Source organism: Podarcis cretensis (genome assembly GCF_951804945.1).
Source record: "Podarcis cretensis genome assembly, chromosome: 3".
NCBI classification, from domain to species: Eukaryota; Metazoa; Chordata; class Lepidosauria; order Squamata; family Lacertidae; genus Podarcis; species Podarcis cretensis.
This window is the reverse complement of record NC_137172.1, coordinates 114,416,534-114,431,902: the sequence shown is the minus strand read 5'-3', so window position 1 is coordinate 114,431,902 and position 15,369 is coordinate 114,416,534. Positions and strand designations below refer to the sequence as shown.

General features: G+C 47.5%; 1 protein-coding gene across 1 annotated transcript; it reads left to right on the top strand.

Annotated features, from left to right (window-relative positions):
* The first annotated feature begins 776 nt into the window (after positions 1-776).
* On the top strand, positions 777-14,360 carry BMP2 (bone morphogenetic protein 2). Its single transcript, XM_079970998.1, has 3 exons — positions 777-1,533; positions 4,815-5,164; positions 12,595-14,360. Exons 2-3 carry the CDS (start codon positions 4,819-4,821, stop codon positions 13,437-13,439), a joined length of 1,191 nt encoding a protein of 396 aa, XP_079827124.1. The 5' UTR covers positions 777-1,533; positions 4,815-4,818; the 3' UTR covers positions 13,440-14,360.
* The last annotated feature ends 1,009 nt before the right edge of the window (positions 14,361-15,369 follow it).

The window sequence follows — 15,369 nt, the reverse complement described above, 5'->3', positions numbered from 1 at the left end:
CGGGCCGGAGCTCCGGCAGCTCCTCCTCCCGGCGAGCCTGACGGCTCGAATCCGGAAAGTTGTGGCAGAGGAGAAGCGAAGAGCGCGCTCAGTACCCCTCCGCGGCTGGGGCTGAGCGTATGTGTGCCTGCTTGTACGCGTGTGTGTGTGTGCGTGTGTAAGCTGGAGGGGGGCCGCCTGGAGGAGGGAAGTCCAAACAAAAAGGGGGCGGCGTTCCCTTTAAAAGCCGCCTGCCCTGCCGCGCTTCCTTGCAGCACCAGCAACCCCCCGCGCCAGCCTCGCCTAGGCTCTCCCGGTTCGCTCACAGGCCGCCTGGCGCTTGGCGAGCGCGCCTCCAGCCCCCGCGCCCGTGACCTCAGCCCGAGCCGAGCAGCCACAAAAAGCCCCGAGAGGGAGAGGCCGCCAAGAGAGAGAGAGAAAAAGAGAGGGCGGCGCAGGCAGCTCCGCTTGCAGGAGAAGCAGGAACAAGCAGCAAGAAGCGCTCGACGCCGGAGCCCAGGGCGCACGCAACGCGCGGAGAGAGGCAGGAGCCGGGTCGTGCGCTCTTGCCGCCGAGCCACCACCAGGAGCCGCCGGAACCGAGCAGCAGCAACAGGAGGAGGAGCAGCGGCAGCGGCTGGCCGGGCCACTAACTCTGCCTGCTCGCTCTTGTTGCTGCTTTTCTTTTGCAACCAGGAACGAAAGCGCACGACCCAGAGGAGTGGGGGGAAAGTGGCCCGTTTGGAGAGATCGGAGGCGGAATCCAACGCTTCACAGCTGCTGATGCCAAGGGCATTTTCTTAAGGAGAAGGGAGCTGCTTTCTACTGACATCCGAGTAGGAGCGCCGAGGGGCGCGCATTGCCGGCTCTCGGCCCGGGAAAGGGACGTTTCTTCTCCCCCGACCCTCCGCGGCTCCTTTCCCCGGCAGTTTCGGATCCTGAGCATGTTTCCCCGGCGGGCCGGGCCCTGGAGAAGGACGCCGGCGGTGCGTGCTCTTCCCCCGAGCTTGGCTCTGGGGCAGCGCCCTTGCAGCCGGGAGTGATGCGGCGCCCGGGAGAGGCCAGCGGGCCAGAGAGCAGCTGCAAATCCGCGACCGCCGCGTCTGCGTCGTCTTCTTCCTCGTCTTCCTCCTCGCTTCGTCCAGGTTAGACCAGGAGCGAGACCATGCCCGGGAGGTTTCTTCCTCTGCGCCGAGAAGCGAGCTCGGGCTGCAGCGCTGGAGAGGAGCTCGACTAGAGATTGAGGCTTCGGAGGCGCTTGGAACGTTTGGTTCCCCTTTTGCCTCGGCTGCGCTCGCCGCAAACTTCCCAGGGAGGGAGGGAAATTGAGCACAGCTCCTCGCCGCTCGTGGACAGCTCTCCTCCCGATCCCGGAGTAAGGAGGTGGGGGGGAAAGACCACCACCAGCACCCAAAAAAGAAAAAAGAAAAAGAAAGGACGGATCGCACCCCCCCCCGCTTGATCGGCCACGCTACTTCCATGTGGAGGGTGGCTCCATGGACGTGCCCGAGTGTGCTGCTGCTGCTTCTTAGGCGATCGGCGGGATCCTAAAAGGTAGCAGGAGGCGGGGGGCGCTGGGGAAGGAGGGCGCGCGCGGTTTCGAACTCGGCACATGGCCACACCTGCCGGGAAACTTCCCGCGGGGACTCCCTACAGATTTTTTCCTCCGCGTTCCCCAGACTGTTGATCATCCATACCTCCCTCCCCACAACAAAAACAGTCGCGAGTCTAACTAGGAAGTATGAATTAAAGCTAATGGTAAACGAGACATTTCTGCGGGAGGTGTGTGTCCGGTACAGTCCCCTTTTGCTTTCCCCCCTGCTCTTTCTCCCCCGCGACAAGACCCCCGCCCAGCTGCCCTCTTCCCCAGAACACTTCGCTGCGCAAGTTAACTGCTTGCAGCGCCCATCCTAAGCGCCTTGCAATATCCCGGGCCACAGGTGGCGGGCGGGGAGAGGACTGGGCTGGTTATTACGCGGCAGCATCCTATCCTTTGTATTGGAAGAAGTCCTGGCTGGGAAACACTTCCAGCAGGCCTCCGAAGTTGCTGCCTGCGTTGCTCTGCTGGCCCGGTCACTTGCTGAAGCTACTTTATTCGGGGTGTATCGCTTCGCTCCGCAAACTGCCGGATCGCCACCCACCGCTGTTTCGGGAGCTTCTGAAACCTGAGTCCCTTTCTAGCCCATTATTGTAACGCGCCCCCCGCGCACCTCCATTCACAAATCCCATTGATTTTGGTAGAAACATCTCCGCGCATAAACTGTGGGTGGGGAACTGGCTCCAGATGTTGTTGAACTACAGCTCCCATCATGCCTGACCATCACCCGTGCTGGCTGGGGTTGATGGGAGGTGGAGTCCAACGAAGTCTGCAGGGCCACAAGTTCATCACGGCTGGCCTCTTAACAGTTAGAGAGGATCATTTACCGTAGCCGAATGAATCCGAGGCACGGGAAAGGGGTGCTGGAGAGTGGAGTTTTAGCTCGGTTTTATTGTAGCAGGCTTTTGAAAGGATGAAATTCCAACAAGCCTAAATGCACGTCCAAGCACTTTACTAAAGGAGCGCACGCGCCCCTGATCTAAAGCAGCAGAAAGGCGCTCTCTCCCTGTAAATGAGATCCTTGAATGAAACGGCTCACATGGATAAAGTTCTAGCTAGCAACTTTGCAGTTTTTTGCTTGTGGCTGCCGATGCCCTGCTCATTATGCTGGATCCCCAAACTATTAAAATGCGGAGCGAAGGGGGCGGGGAAGAGATGAAATAAGGTTTCCATTAGCTATGTGTAGGTTACAGTATGAAAAGGAAGGGAGTGAGGGGGAGAAAGCGGGGAGTCAGGCAGTTTCAGGTCACAATCCAGCAAACTGTCAGGTGCACTTGGTTTTGAATGCCTCATTCTGTGCTGACTTGTTGCCTTGGTGCATCCTCTAATTGTTTCCAGTGGTTTTGTCCAGCCCTTGGGGAATTGATGGGCTATAAAACTTAAAGCCCACTCTCCTTGTAGACCTAGGAGGCTGGAAGCTCCTCTTGATAAATGTTTCACTGCAGTCAAAAAGGCACGTGTCCTTCCCCATCCCCATTTCTAAAAAAGCCACTCCGTGATTATTTGTTCTTTCTTTACCATATTCACCTCCTGCCTCCTCATTCCACACCTTCTACTACATGCATGCCCGGGTTTTGTCCTCCCACCAATGCAACAGAGCCAAACTAGGAAGCAGCTCAAAGATCACAGTCCCATAATGCTGGCTCTCCAGCCTCCCCCCAAAACCCCACCACACCACACCCTGCAATACGTACTTCCTTCAGCTACGTCCCAGCATGCACCTATGCTTGGGGGCTCTTCACACAATACTAATTATAACAGTTCTGTCTCTATTTATTCTCTGGAGTGAACAGTTGCACTCAAATAGCCCAGGAGCCACAGTGTGGGCTTGTGGATATAATTATGAAAATTCATGTGATTGTGGAGGTATCCCCCACGCCATATCATGGAGGAATGTGTCAATATCTTGCTGCAGGGTTTTATCCCACCCTTCCTTCAAGGGGTTGTGGGTGGCATTTTTAAGTGAGCCACCCAAATCTGCAGGGTCTTTCATGTGCTTGCTCCCTTCTGAAATTTCCATTTCACACAGTCCTTTCTTTTGCCAGCAATCACAAAGTTGTCCATGGTGGGGAGCAGGTTGTGTGTTACCAATATTGTTTTGTGTGACTTGCCTAGAGGAATGATAGCAGCTTCTATGGGTTGTATTCAACTAATGTTTACTCTGTTGAAATTAATGAACCCAGGTTACTTATGGCCATCGATTTCAGTGGGCCTACTCTGAGTAACAATTGAGTATAACCCGTTTTTTTCAGGATTAAGAGGATCCATTTGTGGGTTTTGCTTGGGCCTTTCAGCCGCAGGATTGTGAACTGCCTTCGCTTTCAGCTACTTATTCCCCATTGCCCATAATACCAGTTCCTACCAATCTTAGTCCACGTGGGCAGCTTCCATAATGTGCTGGCAGATTGCTACCCACCCCAGCAACTGTGGACATATGAGAGAGAGGAAAAACAATATCCTGTCACAGTTCATGTCAGTACCAAAGTTCCCACTGGGGTCAGGACTGTCTCTCATAAACTTCACTTTCAGGGAGATGGAGAAGGTCCTACCTACAAGGACCATGGGAGCTGGGAAGGGTTATTTATAGATCAATGATAAAACTACTGTTTTGCATTCAGAAAGACCCTAGTTGGATCCCTGGCATTTCCAGGCTGGTCTGGGCATATCCCGTCTGAAATTATACAAAACTACTGGCAGATAAAGGGACATGGGTGGTGCTGTGGGTTAAACCACAGAGCCTAGGACTTGCCGATCAGAAGGTCGGCGGTTCGAATCCCCACAAGGGGGTGAGCTCCCGTTGCTTGGTCCCTGCTCTTGCCAACCTAGCAGTTTGAAAGCACGTCAAAGTGCAAGTAGATAAATAGGTACTGCTCCGGCGGGAAGGTAAATGGCGTTTCCGTGCGCTGCTCTGGTTCGCCAGAAGCGGCTTAGTTATGTTGGCCACATGACCTGGAAGCTGTACGCCGGCTCCCTCGGCCAATAAAGCGAGATGAGCGCCGCAACCCCAGAGTCGGCCACGACTGGACCTAATGGTCAGGGGTCCCTTTACCTTTACCTTTACTGGCAGATAAGACTGAGCTAGATGGCACCAATGGAATGGCTTTGTAGAAGGTGGTTTCCTATGTTTCATGGAGTGAAAGCAGCCGTGAAGCTTAGAAGGACCTTACACTTTGCTCATGCTGGTTTTGCCCTACAGCGTTTCCTCGCCTGCCCACTCAACCTCTTCCATTCTCCCCAGGTTGATGACCATGGTTGCCAGGACCTGCTCTCTACTGCTGCTTTATCACATACTGCTGGGTGGTTTGGCCAGCCTCATCCCGGAGGTGGCCGACAGGAGAAGGTTCAGCGGAGACTTGGGCCGCGTCACTCCCCTGCAACTCTCCGAAGGGATCCTGCGCGAATTTGAACTGCGCCTGCTCAATATGTTTGGGCTCACGCGGCGGCCCACCCCAAGCAAGGACATCATCATCCCTCCCTATATGTTGGAGCTCTACCATCTGCACACCAGCCAGAAGCCAACAACCATGGACTATAACCTGGAGAGAGCTGCCAGCAGAGCTAATACTGTTAGGAGCTTCCACCATGAAGGTAAGGAGGGATGCTCTTAGCTCCTGCTTCCACTGCCCAAGCCCTAACAAAAATAGGCTTGGAGATTCCACCCCCCTGCCCCCTGCAAAATGGAATGCTTCATTTGCCAAGATGTTTGGTGGTTGAATATGTGGGAAGGCCCAATGCAGCAATGGCCTTGATTTCTTGTGCTCCTTAAACTTCACCCATTAGATATATGCGATGTATCTCTTGCTATTTAAGCAGTTGTGAATTCCTCATTATGCAATTTGAAACTCCGTCTGGTTTGGTTGCTGCTACACTGGTACGCTCTAATGAGACAAAGCATATCGCTCAAATTTGGTTAGCTGAAAAGTGCAGTTTAAATGTACGGCTTTTCCTTCTGAGCATCTATGCTAGGAAGGAAAAGATCACCGCACTGTGTGAATACAGCTGAAGTGTGAGTCTCTCCTTGTGGTGTTTCTGCTCAAACTCCTCTCACCTTCCTCTTAGTTCAGTGCAGGCCTGTCTCAACCACTGAAAAATGAATCGGGGTTCTGAAACTAATCTTGCCCATGTTGACTTGGAAATAGGTAGCCTTCTTTCACAGTCAAAGCTCACACCTGGAAGCACCAGGAGGAATTCAACATCTCACTCCTCTGATCAGGGCAAGCATTTTGCAACAATCTCCCTCTTTCTCCTTCTCTGTGCTGTGTGACTGGACTCATCTGTTTAATTCTGGCCACTATTTTGAATGATTGTGGTGGGTGGGAAGCTTTCAAAACATGAAATCATGTTTGCACTAATGTAGATGTGTATGCGAAGACAGTACCATGCCCATTTCAGTACATGCACATTAGCCTTTGGATCCCCAAAAGACCAGAAATGGTTACCTCTGCATGGCTGCCAAGCCTCCTGGGCTGGATCCAAGCGCAAGCCATTGTTAGAGCAGACCCGCTGGAATCGGTGAGACTTCACTTAGTCATCCCGTTGATTTCCATGGGTCATCTCTGGAATTACAACCAACCCAAAGATTGCAGTTTCAGCCTGTGATTTCTTAAAAAAATGCTATTTGAAGAACACTGACACGTTGCGTATCCCCTCCCCTGCATGATGATGAACATCACTGAAACACATGGCCTTGCATTTTGAGACATTTTTAAAAGCTCAGACCTTGTGGGGGGCCGTATATTTTTTGGGGGGAAATGAATGAATTCCTATGACCCACAAATAACCCAGAGATGCATTTTAAATAAAAGGACACATTCTACTCATGTAAAAACATGCTGATTCCCGGACCGTCCGTGGGCTGGAGTTAGAAGGCGATTGGGCCAGATCCAGCCCCTATGCCTTAATTTGCCTAAGATGTATAAAAGTTTTTGTTTTTTTAAAAAAGATTATTTAATTTTCTAAATATATTTCTGAAGATTGAGCTTGTCACTGCCTTTGTGTTGGCGGCAGAATTTACCTTCCCACCCTCCTAAAGAACCAGTATCCCGCATATGCTTATGCTAATAATGTGGGTGGCCAATTTGCCCAGAGGAGTGTAGAGACCAGTTTTTCCTTGAGGTGATGAACGTACAGATGGTAGGAAACAACCTGGAGCAAAAATGAGGAGGAGTACAAGGAATGTCGCATTTCCCCCTTTAAATAGCTAGCAATTTTAGTTGCTGGCTATGTTTGTGTCATTAAACGTTAAGAATGGCAAACTGCATTTCTAACTCTGCTGAACTCTTTGTTCTGTGCCATATTCATTTATCAGTTTTTAAAAATTGACTTACATTGATTCAGTGCAAGAGAAGTAGGTGTTTTTTTTAATTCTACAGATTCTGTCCAGATTATGAGTTCCTACCAATAAATTTAAATGTTGCAGGCTAAATAGGAAAAAAAAAGTCTGTCTAATTTACAGTTGGCAATCAGGGTAACTTGGAAGGATTTCTAATCCCCATCTAATCCCCGTGAGAGATCAATTTAACAATCAATTGTATTGTCTCCACCATGACTTTGTCTTCTGTTTAAATCTAGATTTAGTGGAGACCCAAGGTAAGCCCTTCAGAAAGCAAGGCTGATAAGTTTTGGAGCAGCTGCCCACTGGATTTCATGGGCACCTGGGGCTTTAGGTCACTCAGATTAAAAGCCACAAGCAAATATGTACTTAACCAGACAGAACAATTGGGAGTAAATGCAACACAATCTTCAGATGCTCTGTTGCCACTTATTCTCGCATTTTTGAACTAGGCCAGTTTGCTAAATGAAAGGCAACTTGCTTGAACTTTTATGCAAAGTGCTTATATCCGAGTTCCTTAAACTTGAATGAACTTGTCTGTAGCACTACTGGGCAAAGCTTTACATTGTATTTGCAAAGGTTTTTTTTTTTTTTTTTTTTTTTTTTTTGCTGCTGCTGCCATCTCTGTTCAATGCAAATCCCAAAGTTTCGCCATGATTGCGGCAATCCTCTTTCTTCTCCCCTCCATTTATGACCCTAAGCACATTTTTTGTGTGTGTGTGATTAGCAAAGTCACATTGAATTAGCTAGACTTACAGGTTCCTTTCTGTGTTTCTGCATCCCAACCACAGATACTTTGATGCAACGTGTACAAATCATAAGCATTCAGAAGATGTGAATCTAGTGTCTTCTGCAGAAAGGCTATAAACTTGCAGTAGTCAACCTTTTCACGGGCGGCATTGATGGATTGTGGAACTGGGGGGGGGGGGGGAGAGACGGAAGCAACTGCTTAGGTTACATATAGTATAGAGCTGGGTTGGCAAGGAAAGATACATAAATATGTATTTTAATTAAGTTTCTCCACAAGGGGTGTGGCCTACGTAGTGATTATTCTAACTAATAGCAAGTCTTAATGAGGAAAGAGATTAATGGTGTAACCTAAACTTGCACTGTGGCTTATACTGCTTTGTGTGTGTGAATATAAAACTAATGAATGGGAGAACTTCCAGTAAACATTTCAATTGTGCCAAAATGCATCTTAACACAGAACTACATACATAGATGAGTGGGCAGAGGGAGGGAAGGCTAGCAAGTGTTTGGGTCAGCTTCCTCACTGCAACTCTTTAACAATCCTTAGTCCAACAAAATAAACCCTTGGGCCTAGACCCATTTGCTTGGGAGTAAGTCCCACTGAAGTTGAGAAGCAATGACTTGGCCATTTTGGTCCAGTGATCTATATAGCTCAAGAGAGAATTCGAACCCAGGTCTAAGTCTTTCCCTAAGTCTGTTATTTATTGTTCTTTCAAGCTGATTCAAAGGCCTGTTCTCCCCCCCCCCAAAAAAAATAATACAATAAAAGCAAACACATAAAAGCAGCTTATCTAGAGATAGCTGCCTTAAAAACAGCAGCAGAGATAACAGGTTAGTTTTTAAAGGCTTTGGGAAATAGAAAGGATGTTAGGGAATATAACCATTATGGTAGGTGTTTTTGGGGGGGTTTATATTGTAAACCACCCAGTGATCCTCTGATGAAGGGCAGTATAGAAATTTAATTAATTAATAATGGTAATAATCATCACCACCACCTTATGCCCCGAGGCGTATCCCTCGCATGCCAGCTACTGAAAGGCCCTTTCACAGGTGCGCTTGAGAGGAAAGGGAGTGCCTAGACAATAGTGGGGTTTAAATACGAGAAATAGTGTGGAGGAACTGGTTCAATGCTAATTTGCTGGCGGTTGAGGGCTGCAAGATCTGGAGGGCTGCAGGTTCCACACCTCCTGTGACCAGGATACAGATGTGCTTACAGAGAACCCACAGGAAAACCTGTTTTTCCCTCTGACTGTTTTGCCATAGCTTGCTACAGAAAAAAACACACACACTTAACTTTTCTCCGAAAGCTCTAAAAACCTGACGCGATCATTTACTTTTTCTCGCAGTTCAAGTGCCACAAATTATTTGAGCAAATCGTTAGATTGTTTCTTTATTTCCTTTAATAAACCCACAGGCCCTTGTTGCAAGTGCACTGTTTGCAGCTTGCAATATTCCCCCCCCCCTCCCCGTCACATCCAATATCATAAACCAGCCCAGTTAAAATAAGAGGCCTCTCCCTCCGTCAGTTGAGCATGAGAGTCTTAATCTCTGGGTTGTGAGTTCAAGCCCCACTTTGGACAAAGTTTCCTGCACTGCAAGGGGCTGGACTAGATGGCCTTCATGGCCTCTTGCAACTCTACAATTCTAAGATTTTGCCTCTCTGGGTAGGGAATTCCACAACCATGGAGCCACTGTGTTGGTTCCTACCCCCCCTAACATCTCTCCTCAGCAAGCACATGAGTAGAGTCTCTGCCACTAATCTTTAATTTCTAGCTGACCTCTCTGGGCAAAGGCAGAAGTTCTGCCTTTGCACCTTTGCAACCGTGCAAAACATGGGTTCGTTGGGGTTTTTTGGGGATGGGGCGGGGGTTTGTTTAGCTCTGCCTTTGTTTTGCACATGTCACTTCAAAGCCACTTAAGAGAAGTGTCCAATTAAAGCACCAATGATGTAGATAGGGCAGGAATTAAAAACAAATCGAATGTGAGGTAAACACAGCGTGGCTGTGGCTTGTTATTCTTGCGAACCCTCCCTAGCCATTGGGTGAGCGGCTGTTTTTTCCCCTGTTGCAAAACTAGGCGGGGGCAGGGCGGGAATGGGAAAGCAAGAGGCAAGGAGGGGTTTGGGTGGAAAGAGACTGAAAGATGGCAGCCCGTTGCTGGCTCTAAAAGGTAGTGAGGAGTCACCAGATGCGGTAGGGTGAGAATAGAAGATGGCCCTAGGGGACAGGGCAGTGCAGGATAAAACACTGCAGCAGTTTTTCCTCTGAGTAAAAGGAAGCAGGGGGACTCCCATCAGGACAGGGCAAGGAAAAACAAGGGTGAAGTAGATCTTGAAGGAAGGGCACCAGGGGTTTGTGGTGGGTGGAAACCCCAGGAAAGAGTGTAGACTCAAAGGACTGGGAAATGGCTTCCGTTTTCCTCAGAAGATGTTCTTCTGGAGAGATGGAGAATTTGTGGCCCTTCTGATGTTGCTGGGGCTGCAACTCCCATCAGCCCTAAACACTGGAGCATGCTGCCTGGGGTGGTTGGGAACAGGGGTCCACAGTTCCCCACATCCCCTCATCTTGTTGTCCTGGCACTTTTTAGAGATGCTTACAGAGTTGCTGAGAGTCCGACCCTAAGACATCTTGCTGTCAAATGCTACACACCTCACCTATAGCCAGCACTTTGAAAGGAGTCTTACAATGCTGTTCACAAACCACTCCCTGCCATTTTGTAGCCTGCACCTATCTTGGTGCCACTTCACCAGGTGGTTTCACCCTAAAGCATGTCAGGGCCACCCCTGCAAGAGACTCCATGTGCTCAGGCATTCATGTGGCCTCACTGCAGATGGGTGTAGAGTGCTCAGGACAACCACATTTAGAGGGAGCCAATTATAGTTAGCTTTCCTGCAAATGCTTGGGAGATACCCGTTGTCCTCCATAGACTTGTGTCCTTTAAATGCAAGCTCTTGTTTAGGTGACCATAGAGGAAAGGGACTCTGAAGTCAGATGTTGGGGAATAAGGAGATACCTTTGGATTATGGTTGTGTTTCCAAAGCTGCAGTGGGAACAGTTAGGCTGGAATCCAAAACTTGTTCCTTTGGAATTTAATATTGGTGACACTTCCAAGTAAATGGAACACCAGCGGAGCAATGTCGCTGTTAAGATAGTTCACAATATGCTTAGACTTAGCCACAGTTGTTGCATTTATGTGTGGTGGTATTATCATTACGTAGTTTACCGAGTGGGCTGGACACATTGCTTGTTTGTAACCCAATTTAGAGGCTATTTGAGAATATGGATATTGTATCACATACTGAGCCCATGGAATAAAACAGGGGAGGTCAAATCTTCCCATTGCTTTCTCTTAGATTTCTTTGAATTGCACATGAATCTATTTCTGAAGTGCAAATGAAGATTCACTCCAACTCCCATCAGTCAGATGGTGGAAATTGTAGACCAGCAATATCAACCTTGGGAGCAGCAGATTCCCTCACCCTTAGCCTCAATGGTTTAGTTAAATTTGGCAGCAATAGCACATCCTGTCAATACTGTACAGTGTTATTGGTCATAAGTAAATGTTCAATCATAGTACTACATTTCCCCAAAATGTTGTTTTCCAAAAAGCAAAACTCACACCTTTAAACTATCTGAGAGTGCTCCAGTCGTCCACATGGGATGCACATAATTCCCCCTGCCCAGTATGTCTCCATCCCCTCTCCTGAGCCTTCCCCCCCACCCCTCCTCACGCCATCCATATTAAAAAGAACAAAAAGGAAATGGTGTTTTGTGTCCCTGGCCACTTTAGACTATGACCAATATACTGCCTGTCTCCTGTTCAAATTTCAGCCACAAACTTAAGCAAATGTTCATTCCTCTGCTCCCACCTGTAATAACAAGTATTATGTAGGGGGTGAGCTTTCAACAGTTAAAATTAGTAGTAGATTTTATAGAAAAGAGCAGGACAAGGCACAAAGCGCCTTCAAGGTTCGGCAGAGTCTGTATGCCTGTTTGTCCCCTATTTTGCAGTTAACTGTTTGTAATAGCAGTGCAGTGGACAGGCAGTATGGATGATGAATTTGCCCAACATGTGATGCAGCTGTAGACTGTTGCAGTTCAATAGATCTGTGTGACTTGGTTGCCCATTCCTGCAATGCTGCCCATTGCAGGAACAATGCAAACAACTAGTCCTACCTGGTGCCCTGCAGATGTTTAAGACTACAGCTCCCATCAGCCCCAACCAGCACGCCTGCGAGCTATAGTCCCAAACATCTGGAGGGCGCCCGAATGGTTTAACTACTAAACCCATCCAAGTTATTTTCATTTAGGGCCTCCTTGAGTAAAATGACTGGGTGTGCTTTGTGGAAAGGTCTATAATTACGAGACAGGGTTTTGGATAGTAAGTTTTGTAAATCATGAAACTTGTGGCACAATGCCTTTGGAATGGTTTTTGAGAGACTGACATGAAAACTGAAGGTAGGGGTTTGTTGTTGGCGTTGTGTTTTTTTTTAAGGGAAATCTTTAAGAAATGCAATCCCTTTCCTTGATCCTCAGTCAGTTTTTAATTACTCTCCCTGGGCCCCTGCTAACCACAGTGTTAAAAAATGTTCTTTAATACCCTTGAATTCCAAAGCAATGCCTCACATTTCTTCCCCCTTATTACGACCACCTGGAATTCGCAGCGCACTCCTATGAGATCCGAAATGTGTGGCAGCAAAGGAAGCATTTTAACATCATGTTTTGTGGGCTTGCCTAAACAAACAGAAAGACAAGAGCAACTGAAAAAAGGGGAAAGGGGGGAAAGCATTTTGAATTTCTAACCTAACACACATATTGGCTTATGCTAATGTTATGGGAAATCTTCTGTATCTGTAGGGTACTTCAAATATTACATGGCATTATCTGAGTTACTGATTGTGTTTTTCTTCTCCTCTCTCTCTCTCCCCCCAAACCAGAAACACTAGAAGAACTTCCAGAAAGAAGTGGGAAAACATCTCGGCGCTTCTTTTTCAACTTAACTTCCATCCCTGAGGGGGAGTTCATCACTTCAGCTGAGCTTCAGGTTTTTCGGGAGCACATCCAAGACGCTTTTGAGAGCAATGGCAGCTCTTACCACCGTATTAATATTTATGAAATTGTAAAGCCCGAGAGAGAGGCCTCCCAGGACCCCATCACGAGACTTTTGGACACGCGCTTGGTGCATCGTAACGCCAGCAAGTGGGAAACGTTTGATGTGACACCGGCTATCATGCGGTGGATTGCACATGGACAACCCAACCATGGTTTTGTGGTAGAAGTGGCTCACTTGGACCCCAGGGAGAGCACTGCCTCCAAGAGGCATGTCCGGATCAGCAGGTCTTTGCATCAGGACGATGCCAGCTGGTCTCGGATCAGGCCGTTACTAGTGACCTTTGGGCACGACGGAAAGGGACACCCTCTCCACAAGAGAGAGAAGCGTCAGGCCAAGCGCAAACACAACAAGCGCAAGTCCAATTGCAAACGGCACGATTTGTACGTGGACTTCAACGACGTGGGGTGGAATGACTGGATAGTGGCCCCGCCGGGCTATAGTGCCTTCTACTGCCACGGAGACTGCCCCTTCCCATTGGCAGATCACCTGAACTCCACTAACCATGCCATTGTTCAGACTCTTGTCAATTCCGTCAACCCCAAAATCCCCAAAGCTTGCTGCGTGCCGACAGAACTGAGTCCCATCTCCATGCTCTACCTGGATGAGAACGAGAAGGTGGTACTAAAGAATTATCAAGACATGGTTGTGGAGGGCTGTGGCTGCCGCTGATGTGGTGGCAGGACGGAAAATGGACCAATGCAACAAAACAAAACAAAACTTGACACTTTAATATTTCCCAATGAAGACCTTATTTATGTTATGAAATGGAGAATTAAACGCATCTATTTTGAAAAAAAAAAATCTATTTATGTCTACAGAAAAAAGCGAGGAAAAAATATTTTAATCAGAGAATTATTCCTTTTAAAGATTTTTAAACGTATTAGTTGTACATTTTTATATGGGTTTAAGCACCCCCCCTTTCCCCCCTCAGCACATGAAGTATAAAGGTCAGATTGTTATTTTGTATTTATTTACTATTATAACCACTTTAGAAGAATAGCTAATTTGTATTTATATGTATAATCAAAAAAAGCAGAAGAAAAAAAAATATAGGGTTTGTACATAATTTAAAACAAATGGTAGCTTTTTTTTTTTTTTGTTTCTTTTCCTTTTTCCAGTGTGTATTTAAGTAAGTTGCGATGTGTACATGGAAGGGTTACTATGGCAAAGGTGCGTAATGCATTTTGCTTTCTGCAGTTCTACTGTTAAGGTCACGAGTGCAAGCCCAATGAAAAGTGGCTAATCCGCCCTGCTGACTCAAGATTATATTGTACAATTCTCAGGAATGCTGCAGGGTGGGCTGCCTAGTCCATGAGAAACTGGCATCTTCCCGGTGGGGAGCATTTGGATAAGAACCAGACGGTTGCCGAGCAAGTAGAAATAGAATTGCTGTTCCTCATGAAGGTGTGACACGACCACCAACTGGGCTTCTCTAGAAAACTCTCTTTCCCTACTTTGATTTTCGTTTTTTTGGTCCTTGCACCTACAGAAAAGCAAAATGTTTATGCTGTTCCTCCCCTTTTAAGTAGTTCACCCATTGGAATCCTTGTCCTGGCCAAATATTAAATAATAAAATACCAGATTTCTTCAGTTTTTTAAAAAGCTTCATTTCTGCTCGCCTTTCCGACGGCGCCTAAGGTATTCCTGCTACTACAGAGTAACGCTCGTTGGGTGCCAGAAGTGTATTATTGCGCACACCTTGCAATCTATGTTAACAGAGCTCGGAGGGAAGAACAGGTTTGTGGGAAGCAGCAAAGTATGCAAATTCCACCCTTTTATTTTCCTAGGGACATCAAACACATGCAAAGGAATCCGAGGAATTACTACCGGGCCAGGCCCTAAATATCTCCTCCCGCACCTATGTAAAAGGCTCCAGGGAGGTAGAAGTTCGCATGCAGTCAGATGCGTTGCCCATATGTAAGCATAAAGCTGGGTCAACTTGCACCCCCATGTAGTGGGAACAGGGCTTCTTGGTTTCCCACGAGAGCTTGCAGAACAGGAAAACAATTCCCCTTGCATAGATTCTACTGAGCAGGTGAGAAGTAGCCAACATGGTGCCTTCAAAATATGTTTTTGAACTTAAGCTCTCATCAGCCCTAGCCCCAGTGGCCAATGAGGAGGGATGCACCTGAAATGGGCTACTTACAAGCAACAGCGACAGGAGAAGTGTGCACCGGAGTCAAAAGATGTAAAGCTACACTGCAATCCTACACATATCTACTCGGAGGGCATTCCCACTAAGTTCAGGGGGAATTACTTTGGGAAAACCCAGCTGACTCAATTGCACTTGCATCTGAGAAGCTTTGTGAAGGATTGTGCTGCTAGTCTGGCTTGCAATAAGGCCATTCATAACCATCCTGAAATTACATACTGTGGAATAATTTCACTTAAGTGGTTTGAGAACGGATCATTAGGTGTTCACGGGAGCATATGTTTATTTTAAATGAAAGCAATGTCCCTAGAGATGTTTCAGTTTGTCCTCCAAAGTCAAGCAGTCCTAGTTAGACCTGCAAATGTTTTTTGCACAAAGAGGTTTACATAGCTTTGTTTTGCAGTATTTCCCCTTTTAAAAAATCTCGGCACTGGAACTTTTTCAATA